The 11,438-nt window shown below is 48.8% G+C and overlaps 1 protein-coding gene across 1 annotated transcript in view; it reads right to left on the bottom strand.

Annotated features, from left to right (window-relative positions):
- Nucleotides 1-2,344: 2,344 nt before the first annotated feature.
- Nucleotides 2,345-11,438, bottom strand: part of LOC119965877 (NFX1-type zinc finger-containing protein 1-like) — a 70,011-nt gene continuing 60,917 nt past the window's right edge. Inside the window, exon 19 of the mRNA XM_038796826.1 lies at nt 2,345-9,935. Coding sequence (XP_038652754.1) covers nt 7,761-9,935 — 2,175 coding nt within the window. The 3' untranslated portion in view covers nt 2,345-7,760. The remainder of the gene's footprint in view (nt 9,936-11,438) is intronic.

Here is an 11,438-nt window from a genome sequence, read left to right as displayed (position 1 = left end):
AGACTAACTCACCTGACTACTTAAGCCCGGAGAGAGAATTCTCTCTACTTGCCGGGATAAAAGCTCGAACACTCAAGGAGCCCAACACCATTCAGGATACATTAGCCAGCTTGATCGGCACCCCGTCCACCATCTCAATCGTTCACTCCCTCCACCAATGGCGAGTAGTGGCAGCAGTGTGTACTATGTACAATTGTCTTGGATTACTCCAAGGGTTCTTTGTGATTCAGACACAAGGTAATTAAGAGAACAATGACACAAGGCCATCTACTCCACTTTATCAATAAGAATAAAATATAGGATAAGAATAAAACAAAAGAATCTCTCGCCCATCAGCTCGTTGGGGACCCCTGTGTCGACGGCGGCTGCGAGGTTCGGCTCCTGGCATCTGTCGTGACTCAGGTCAGAGGTGAAATCCCCACAAATGAGCAACAAGGCCTGATATTTATACAGTGAAGTAAATAATAGATTAGATAAGCAGTTGGGAGAGTCAGCAAAATACATGAGAACGCCCGAGTCTGGACACCTGCCCTTTTATGCCCCAGCCAACATCCTAGCCCGGGAAGGCTGCCAAGTATCCTCACAGTGGACAGAATTAACGCATCCCTTACAACAAGATGCACTGCAGAAACTCGCCAAGACTCCTTCAACGGCATCTTTCAAACCTGCCTCTCGAAAGTTCTGAAGAGGAGTCATGTTGCGCCCAAAATGTTAACTCTGTTTCTCGCTCCACAGCCCCACTAAACTTTTCCAGCATTTGGTTTTTGTTTTAAACCTGTGATTTCTGCACCAATTAAAACAAGGGCAGAAGGTGCAAGGAACGCTCCCACTTTCAAGCACTCTTCCTAGTCACATATCATCCTGACTGGAACTATATCACCCCCACCCTGTCCCTTCACTGTTGTTGGATCAAAAACCAGGGGCTGGATTCTCTGATTCTGGGGCCATGTCCCCACACAGGCGCGGGATCGGTGGTGTTTTACGCTAGAATACCTGGCGCACAATGGCCACCGACTCCACATTTTGCAGGGGGCTAGCAGGCCAGCAGCGTAGAGCGCCCGGCTCTAGCTGCCGATATGCCCCGCAGAATTGCCGGGTCCATGGCCGCGCATGCATGCGCCGGCAGCTGAATGCGGACCTAGCTTGCGAAATAGTCCCCCCTTCGGCTGGCACACGCACCCCGGATCACCCTCCTCCACAGTGCCCCCAGCCCCGAATAATGTTCCCCCCCCCACCCGCGGATCAGCCCTCCTCCAACTGTGCCGGCACTGGACTGAGTGCGCGGCCGCCACACCGAGTCCCCGAAGGGTGAGGCCATGAGAGATCCACGTTGCCGGGAACCTGGCCGGTCGGGGGCGGATCATTGGGGGGCGGGTCTCAGGCAATGTCCTGAGGCCATCGATACGTGGCGCGGTGTACTCCTAGAATGCGCCGCTTTGGAGGGGGGTGGTGCATCGCGAAAGTGGCGCCGCCCCCGATTTCATAGGAAACTTGGATTCTCCGGCTGGTCGCCAAATGCGATTTCAGCGTCGGCGACCAGAGAATCCAGCCCCAGTACTCTTCCCAAAAGCCCACAGGATATGCCAACAACACATGGACACCAGCAGTTCAAAAAGGTGGCTCACCACCTGTTTCAAGGGCAATTAGGGATGGCAAAGAATGCCGGACTTTCCAGCAATGCTCACATTCCATGAATCAATTAACCAAAAAATTAAGCAATTGAGGAATTTTTGCAGGGAATAAATCTTCTCACCAAACCTGGCTCCAGCTGTGGCCCCACCCTCAGGCTTGTGGAGGTCAGTACCTCGTACCTCAATCTGAGAATCACTCACTGCTACATTCAACGCCTTCAGTGATCCGGAGCATGAAATTCCTGCTCCCAGGCTGTTATTTGCCTTATGAATTGCTGATGGAAATTCCCCTTGGAAGTGTCCAGAATCAGCAGAGATCAGAGCTAACTGGGTCTTCCTCATTTCAGCTAATCGCCTGCCTGTCTGCAAGTGGAAGATGGGTGGAACCCTTCAGGAATTCCAGTAGCTGACCTTGAGTCACAAGTCAAGAGCTAGAACATTTCCAAGTATGGTTTCCAGACCCAGCACTCATGCTGTCATCTCTGGAGTAGCCCAAAATATAAAGCATGTGTCTTTTTTGGGTTGTAAACTGCATACATATCCATGATTTATTTTAAATCATTATTCATCCATAATTTTATGACTTCTCCAACTTGCCAGAAGTGCTTTATGGTCATTTTGGAATCGGTGAACACTTTTTATTTTGCCTAAACCCACGACTAAATCCTAACCTTGGATAAGTTAGTTTGAAAACAAAACGCAGGATATAGAAGCTTGGTTCAAGATTTTTATTTTAACCCACAATTTCAACATGAGCCAGCATTAATGATTTAACTTCATAGTGGTCCAACAGGATCCCTTGAAGCAAAAAAGCTACAGCGATATTAAGGTTAGAACATTACCAAGATGCACAGCATGCCGACTTGTTATATTTGACATGTAAATCTGAATGGTCTTGCTGTGAAATGTGGATTATTTTCAAAGCATATCCTTGTAACAACACAAGCAATGTGATAATAATTTCACACTTAAGGAATCTACCTACATAGGAAAGAGTACGGTGGGGCAACACAGATTGAAAACAGTTCTTAGCATAACTATTTCATACCAAACATTGAGGTCTACGTTATTATTAAAATACACTGCACTTGGGATTATTTTCTTGCATTAACAATATCACAAAGAGCTTCTATTTCCTGTTGGAGACAGCTTGGCCAACTTTTGTAGAAGACCAGACTGTCATGAAATATCAATCATTTCACAGAAGCAGGTGGTGCAGACTCAAATCGCTCTCTGCCTCTCCCTTTCTACTTCTTGCCTGGAAGATCATTCCAGGTGCAATTTCACAGTTGTCCATCCTTTGCATTCAGTAAGCTGGCATTTACTGCCAGCGCCCATCCTCCTAATCTCACCCAGACCAATTCCTCTCCCTCTGCTATAACCCGCACGTGGCCCATGGGGGTAGAAGCAATTCGCCTTCCCCCATGAGTCACGTCGAATATGAGCTCCCCCGCTGAGGGACGGCGAGCCCTTCACACTCTAATACCCTGTACTATAACAGCCAGGTTTGGAACCCACAGCTCAAGCCCTGTTGGCATCTGAAGAGTATTATACATATTATTTAGCAATAAAGCTAATTTCTCCTTAGCCTCTGGCCTTGGACTCGGCTGTGGTCACTAAACTGGCGACGAGAATAAACGTGGAGCCACTGTCGACGTGGCTGACCATCGGAAGAACAACCCCCTCCTCTGCACTACAAGACTATGGTTGGAATTTCTTTATCCACAATGCCATTATTTGGAAGATTGAACATATTCGATGTGGGCACGAGGCTTGGATGAGGTACGCCGAACATATGTCTTACTTTTTTTCAGGCGAACGGTATCACTGGTGAAGACCTACAGACAGTAGTCCTTTTAACTGCCTGTGGGACCCACATTTATGAGGTGATAAAAAGTATCCCGCAGCCGCAGACACCAAATCCTTTGAAGAACTGGTGGCCCTAGTTGCACAGCATTGTAACGATTGACCGTCAGTCATTGTGCAGAGATACCTTTTCAACATAGCAGAGGTCACCAGGAGTGTCCGTGATTGAGTTTTTTTTAAATTCAGAAAACAAGCTGAATTTTGAGAGTATGGCACTTCACTGTCAGAGATGCTATGAGACCGATTGGTATGTGGCATTATTATACCAACTCAAAGAAATTTGTCGGCTGAGCCATCTTTAGACCTTCAATAGTCCGTGCAGATATCCCTCTCAAGGGAAAACACAGAGCAGTGGGTGCTGGAGCTTCAGGGGATGGAGGTGAACTCTATAGAGTGCGCCCCCTCCCAGTGAGCAGCACCCCTTGGAACAGAAACCCCACCATGGACCTAGGACCGAGACCACCAGGCGGGACACCTCCCGAGAGTCGGTAGAAGAGGAGCTGAGATGATGTGGCACGTGTGGACATAGGAACCACAGGGAATGCAAATCCCAACAGAAACAGGCGCCAGCCCAGATCCCATACCGTTCATATTGACTGGCAAGACATGGAAGTGAGGTTATCAACTTATATGGGTGAGCCCCTCACCGTTGCAGGAACCACAATGACCTGGGAGATTTACGAGCAGAAGTTGGTACGACTCCCACTGATTGTTATGAAGGGGCACGGGTCCAGCCAGTTAGGCCATGACTGCTTACAGAGCTTCCACTTCAACTGGCAACATATTTTCCAGATGGGGACTGGCGGCCTCTACGATGTTCTGGGGAAGTACCCAGAGGTCTTCCAGCCAGGATTACGGTAAATTAAGAGGCCCATGGCAAAGATACAGGTGGATCCGGACACACAGCCAAAGTATTTTAGGACCCGCCCAGTTCCTCATCCCGCTGGGGAACAAGGTTGATGCGGAATTAAACCACCTGGAGGGCCTCGATATTATCCGGCTGGTTAGATTCACTGATTGGGGGCACCAGTGGTTGCCATGCTGAAACCGTTCCAAGACAGTGAGAATCTGTGGCTACTACAAACTGACTGTAAATAGGACTTCCAGATTGGATCGATACTCGATGTCTCACATCGAGGATTCTGTCAAGCTGCCTGGCGGTCATTCATTCACAAAATTTGACATGAGCCATGCATACCTACAGCTCGAATTGGACCCCGTATCGTGAAAATATGTCACTATCAACACCTACAGGGGCCTTTATGAATATACCAAGCTGCCTTTTAGTGTATTGTCAACTTGTGCAATTTTCCAGAGGGACATGGAAAATATGCGACGATTCCGCGTGTGTCAATGATGTCTTGGTCACTGGGACATCGGAACAGGAACACCTGAGCAATTTAGATGAGTTTTGCCGTTTCTCGGAGACAGACGTCCGCCTACTGAGAAAAATGTGTGTTCCACACGGAGCAGGTTGTCTATCTGGGCTGCCGTGTGGACCAGGATGGACTGCACCCTGTCTCAGAAAAATTGAGGGCCATCAGCAAGCCCCTACACCAGAGAACACAACTGAACTGCGTTCTTTCCGAGGGTTAGTAAGTTACTATGTAAAATTCATCCCGGTTTCACAACTACGTTGATCCCCTACACCTCTTGCTAAAAAGAAAATCAAGAGTGGGTGTGGGGTGTGGAAAGCAGAACAGGCGGAAACGTTTGCCAAAATCAAGAAGCAGTTGACCTTTTCAGGCTTGCTCATGCATCACAACTCCGTCAAACAGCTCATAGTCACATGTGATGCCTCACCATACGGCACGGGCCCAGTTTTGTCCCCAATGGGGAGCGGCTGATCCCGTTTGCCTCCAGGACATTGGCCATGGCAGAGTGCAATTTCGTGCAGATTGAAAATTATTGGTAGCCATGCTCATCTTTATGGACACGCAGCAGGCTGTGGGTCCCAGATATGGGAGGGGATGCAGACAGATCCCATATTGTCCAAAGTCCACCACATAGTACCCTATGGTGACCAGCATCGGAAATTACCCGAGGAGTTATAGGCAATTTCAACTAAGGTGTCCGAATTTAGTGTTTCAGACGCCATTCTGTTGCGGGGGCCGTGCGTCGTTGTTCCAAACAAGGACCAGGATTCCATCTTGCAGAACCTGATTAACGGACACCCAGGGTTGTCTAAAATTAAAATGCATTTACGTTTGGTGGCCAGGCCTGGATCCAGAGATCGAACGGGAGGCCCAATAATGCAGGATGTGCCAGGAGCAGCAGAAGCTTCCACCCACTGCACCACTTCACCTTGGGAGTGGGCAGGATGGCCTTGGATGCGGCTACATGCCGACATTGCTAGCCCTTTCCTAGGATCAATATTCTTGATAATAGTGGAAACCCACTCGAAATGGCTTGAAGTCCATAGAATGAAGTTGACTACGTCATGGGCGACCATTGAAAACCTACGGCTCGCCTTCTGCACGCATGCTATCCTAGGAGGTGTTGCTCACCAACAATTGGATGCCCTTTACCAGCGGGGAATTCACAGGCTTTATGAAGTCCAACAGGGTGTGGCATATCAGTAAGGCCTCGAATCACCTGACCTCAATGTCTAGCGGAAAGAACGTGCAAACATTTAAACGGAGGCTGAAGAAGCAAACTTCGGGATCGATGGACACTAGTGTGACCAGATTCCTGTTCTATTACCTAACCACGCCCCATGCCGCAAATGGGGTAGCACTGGCAGAGTTATTAATGGGCCGGGGACGACGGACTCTTCTCAGTCTAACGTTCCCTGATATTGGCGAGACGGTACGCCGCAGCTAAGAGCAGCAAGGCGTCGCCCAGGTGGACACTGGACTGTATCAGCTGACGCAGCCTCTGGCCCACACACTGCCGACGGCCGCCAGTGGATCACAGGAACATATCTTCATCAGACTGGGCCGGTATTGTACACGTTCAAGCGCAAGATTGCGCATGAATAGATTTATCAATCATATCAGAAACAGGTGACCAGTCGCACGTAGAGCTCCTCGGGAGTAACTAATTACTGATCAGCCTTCTCCAACTCTTCAAGACTCAAAAGCGTTGCCCCATGGGGGACAGGATACAGGGATGCGAGAGGTCGTTGATACGGATTCCGCCTGGTCCGTCCAGCAGGCGCCAGAGGTGCAGCCGCGGGCGAAGTGGTGCAGACATCCTCCCACTCCACAATCATTTGAGAGTCTTCAAATGTGGTGGGGGAGGGACTGTTATGATCCGCACAAGAGCTGCAGGTAGAAGCAATTAGCCACCACCTTGAGTCTCGTTGAATACAAGCTCCCCGGCTGAGGGACGGGGAGCCCATGGACACTCTAATAAACCTGTACTATAAAAGTCAGCCAGGTTTTAACCGACACCTCGGACCCCGTTGGGATTTGAACAGTATTGTACGTAATATTGTTTTATAATAAAGCTCCTCGGACCCACCCGTCTTTGGTCACTAAACACTCGTTCATCAAAGGGGCACACTGTCCTGCCAACATTCACCAGCTGAATCTGCTAACTCCAGCTTCTCGATCTGTAATACTAGAGCGTCACAATATAAATATTTACCGGTGTTACGGGGAGGGGCCGCAGGGTAGTACGGTGGCACAGTGGTTAGCCCTGCTGCCTCACAGTGCCGGGGACCCGGGTTAGATTCTGGCCTTGGGTGACTGCCTGTGGGGAGTTTGCACATTTTCCCTGTGTCTGCGTGGGTTTCCTTCAGGTGCTTCGATTTCCCCCCCCAGTCCAAAGATGTGCAGATTAGGTGGATTGGACATTTAAAAATTGACCCTTAGTGAAATATGTGCAAGTTAATTGGGGTTATGGAGATAGGATTGGGGCGTGGGCCTTGGTGGGCTGCTTTTTCAGAGGGTCAGTGGTCTGAATGGGCTGAATGGCCTCCTTCTGCACTGTAGGGATTCTATAGAGACTGCATCATTGTTTAAACCAGTACCTTTGTCATTAAGTATACTCATTTATCTGATACTACATAATGATAGCTGCATCATTTTACATTACAATCCAGATCATTATTGGAAAGCTTGGTTGAAGTACAAATCCTGAGCAGTTTCACAACATATTATTCATTTCTGAAGCTACTCTAGTTGCCTTTGCAAAGTGGGTTTTTCTTTTTCTACTGATTCCATTGTTGCATTCTCTTGACTCGCCAATCAAGTCACCAAATGCATCAAAAGAGACAGTGCATCACTCTCAGTTTTATAGGAAAATGTCTCAGTATGCTTAGCACATTCCTCCTGTTAAGGGATATTTCTTTTTCAATCTAGTGACACTTTCGTGCAACCATTTCTCTTCACATTCTGCTTTCCCGTTTTCAAGTACTTGCAGAAGCTCATTGAGAGTTAACTGCGATGATAGATCAAACAGTTTCCTTTGCTTTTGCATCGAGTTCTGTAGTAAGTAGATGTCATTTAAATGGGTCAGCTTTGATATTTCGTGTTCAATGTTCGAAATCTCTTGCGGAGTGAACTGAACTCTACTTCTCAAGATCCATTTAGTTTGCCATTCAGTCTCCTTCTGGATCTTGGCTCTCTGTTCTTCCAGGAGCTTCTTTCCTTTGGATTTCAATTCAGCAATCTTAGCAAGTAAGCTGATCTTGTGTCCCAGGATGGCCAACTTGTGCGCACTTGTGTTTGGCTCTCGCAACTGGAGTTGCAGATCCAGGACCTCAGTCGTATAATAGTCGAACATTTCTGTCCTTGCTTCAAGGAATTGCTCGAGATTTTTCTCCCAGCTTTTCAGCTCCTCTCCATCTCCTAAGATCTTTGCTTTAGCTTTCTCTATTTTAGCCAGAGTGCTCTTGATGGTGTTCCCGTACCGCCCATTCCTTCGAATGGGTGTCTCGCACTTGGGGCAAAGTATGAGCTTCGGCACAGACCCACTGTCCTCCGACTGAAGCATCCAGCCATCGAGTCCGGACACTGCGAAGATGTGACGGCAGTCTTCCAGCTGGATAAATCTGGTGCTTGGCTCATCTTCCCTTCCAAAGAATATCTCAGTTACTTCGTCCTCATGGCACACACGGCATTTGCTAGGGCAAGGCTCTCCGCACAGGCCGATGCACGGGTGCCCGCACACAAGCATTTGGTTGCATGGCTGGTTGCAGCGCTTCCGGTTGCATAGCTCGTGGCACCATTTTGTGCACTGGAAATGTGGGCAGGTCCACTCGCAGGGCTTCATGCAGGGCACACATGCCTCGCCGCATTGCTTCGGGCACTTGCCGTGCGGGCAGTGGTTGTCACATGCCCGGGCACAAGGAGGGCACTCCGTGGAGCAGCACTCGCTGCAGGTGTGAGAACAGATCAATGTCCGCCCACACAGAGAGCTGCAGGGTAGATGAAACCGCCCGCCGACGCAATCACAGCAGACGGCCTTGCAGGAATGGCCACATGACAGCTGTGCCCCACATGGCATTTTGCACAGCAAAGTGCCACTGTTAGCAAGCTCGCTCTCCTGCAGGTGGCACAGCACCTTCCTCTGATGACGACAACTCAATGGGATCTTGACCTTTACCATGCACATCTTCGTGCAGGTCTCGCCGCAGTGTCGCACGCACTGATGGCCGCACTCCATGGTTTTTCTGCAGGGTTCCTGGCAGATGAACTTTCCCAATGGCAAATAGCAGGGCACCTGTTGCTCATGACCACATTGTGGGATGACTTTGACCACCTTGTTGTTACACTTGCCGCACGGCTCACAGCAACGGTCAGGACATTTGTGTCCCTGCTCACAGAGTACTTGGCAGGGCTTGAGACATTTATACTGCTTATGCTCTGGGTCAGCAGGATGGCAATGAGAGGCACATGCATGGCCACATTCCAGCCGCATATTACAAGGCAAGAAGCACCCTCCCGCAGGAACCTGTCCAAAATCGTCGGCCGTCGACACCAACGCTTCATTTCCTGGATGGTTTTGGCAGCACAAAGTCAGAGCGGTACCTATTCTGCCACTGCTGCGTAGCCAGTCTACTATCGCCCTCCACAGCTGGACTTTGCTTGACAACATTTTCATATTACCTATGCAGTAGAAGCCTTTCTTTGCCCGAGACAGAGCTACACAGATGCGGTTTGGAATCCGCAAAAACCCTACCCCACCCTGCGGATTGCTTCGAACGAGTGACAGAATCACTATGTCATTCTCTTCCCCTTGGTACTTGTCCACTACACAAACCTGAACACCATCAAACTGATTTTTAGGCATTATCTTCCTTAAGTAAAGCAGCTGTCCTGAGTAGGTGGTAAGTATGGTTATCTGCGATGGCTTGTATTCTTGCTGGATTAAATAATTGCAAAGGGCTTTCACGAAAAGAGCTTCATGTGCATTGTGAAAGCTTTTTCCTTCCTTGGTCCCATTCTCCGGTTGCTGATGGTCAATAAAGTAGAGATTTGTTGAGATTCCCTAATTTAAAAAAAAGAGAAAGGATTGTTAATACTTAGCTCAAAATTAACATTTAGGGTTGGGAGATAAGGCTAGTTTCATCACTTCACACTCTCTGCTGGGAGCCCAGGTTGGACAAATACCAAGGCCTTCGAAAGGTTGCAAAGGAGATTTCCTAGAATGGTACTGGGATAAGGGAGCTCACATCATTTATTCATTCATTCATTCACAGGATGTGGGTGTTACTGCCAAGTGCAGCATTTATTGCCCATTCTGAATTATCCGTTAAAAGGTGGTGAATGCTTTCTTGAACCACCGGAGTCCATGAAGTGAAGGCACTCTCATCACAGCAAAGCGCAGAAGCCCAGGATTTTGACCAAGAGACTATGAAAGCATGGCGATGTATGTACAAGTCACAATGGTGTGCAACTGGGGGGGGGGGGGGGGATAAAAAAAGAGACAAGGGGTGGAATCTTGTTGAGGTGTCAGGTGGCTTGCATGCCGGTGGAGAATCCACCGAACCACATGATAACAGGCAATCGCAAAGCCAGAATGGGTCTTCCTCTGGAACTAAGACCCTGAGGGCAGAGGTCTCACCTCCTGAGAGCTGCCATCCAATCAAGAGCAGTTCTTGTGCTCAGCGGAGGCACTGGGTGGCCCTGGCACCTGCAGGAAAATACACCGACCGGAGCCCCAGGAACGTGGAGTATCCCAGGTCAGGTGTGCTTTAGCAGGGTGAGGATTCAAGGGGAGAGTTGTAGAGGGCTCGGCAGCAAGGGCACATGGCATGGGGCTCTCAGATGCCACCCCACCCATGATGTTGAGTCCCTTGCTCAGAATCATATGCATCTGCTTGCCCCGCACCCCACTGACAAACTGGCTGCATGGTTTCACCCATTGTGCACCCATGGTGACAGGCTCAGTGGCAAGTGGGTTAATACCTGCGGTGGTAGGTTGAGGCCCATAAAGGGTCATTAATTGGCCACATTTGAGCCTCAAGAACTGGCACGAGTGAAGGTTGCCATGGACCTTCCTGCGCAGTACTTAATTCTGGTGGAGGCCTGGTGGCGGTCGTGTTCTAGTAAGCTAGCATCCCACCTAATGACATGTCTTTCCTGTCTCCATGCTCCCCAACAGTGAAAGCTCAAGATTCTGCCCAAGAAAAGTGGGACTGTTCTCCTTAATGCAAAGGTTAAGGAAAAAAATTGTTCAAAATGCAAAGGGTTTCAATAGAATAGATATGAAGTGTTTGGACTAGCAGGAGGTCAGTAACTAGAATGTACCGACTTAAAATGTGCGACAGAAGGAGAGAGGAAAAGAATTGTTTTTATACAGCAAGTTGGGATGATCTGGAATGAGCTGCCTGGAGGCATGGTGGAAGGAATTTAAAAAAAAATTTCAATGTAGTTTTTGTCTTGCGGTATCGGGGACTAATGTCCTTCAGGGAGGGAAATCTGCCATTCTTACCCAGTCTGGCCCACCTGTGATCTTGTGATCTTCTCGCTGAAATGGCCGAGCAAGCCA

Source organism: Scyliorhinus canicula, chromosome 5 (genome assembly GCF_902713615.1).
Source record: "Scyliorhinus canicula chromosome 5, sScyCan1.1, whole genome shotgun sequence".
NCBI lineage: Eukaryota > Metazoa > Chordata > Chondrichthyes > Carcharhiniformes > Scyliorhinidae > Scyliorhinus > Scyliorhinus canicula.
This window is presented reverse-complemented; position numbering and strand designations above follow the sequence as displayed.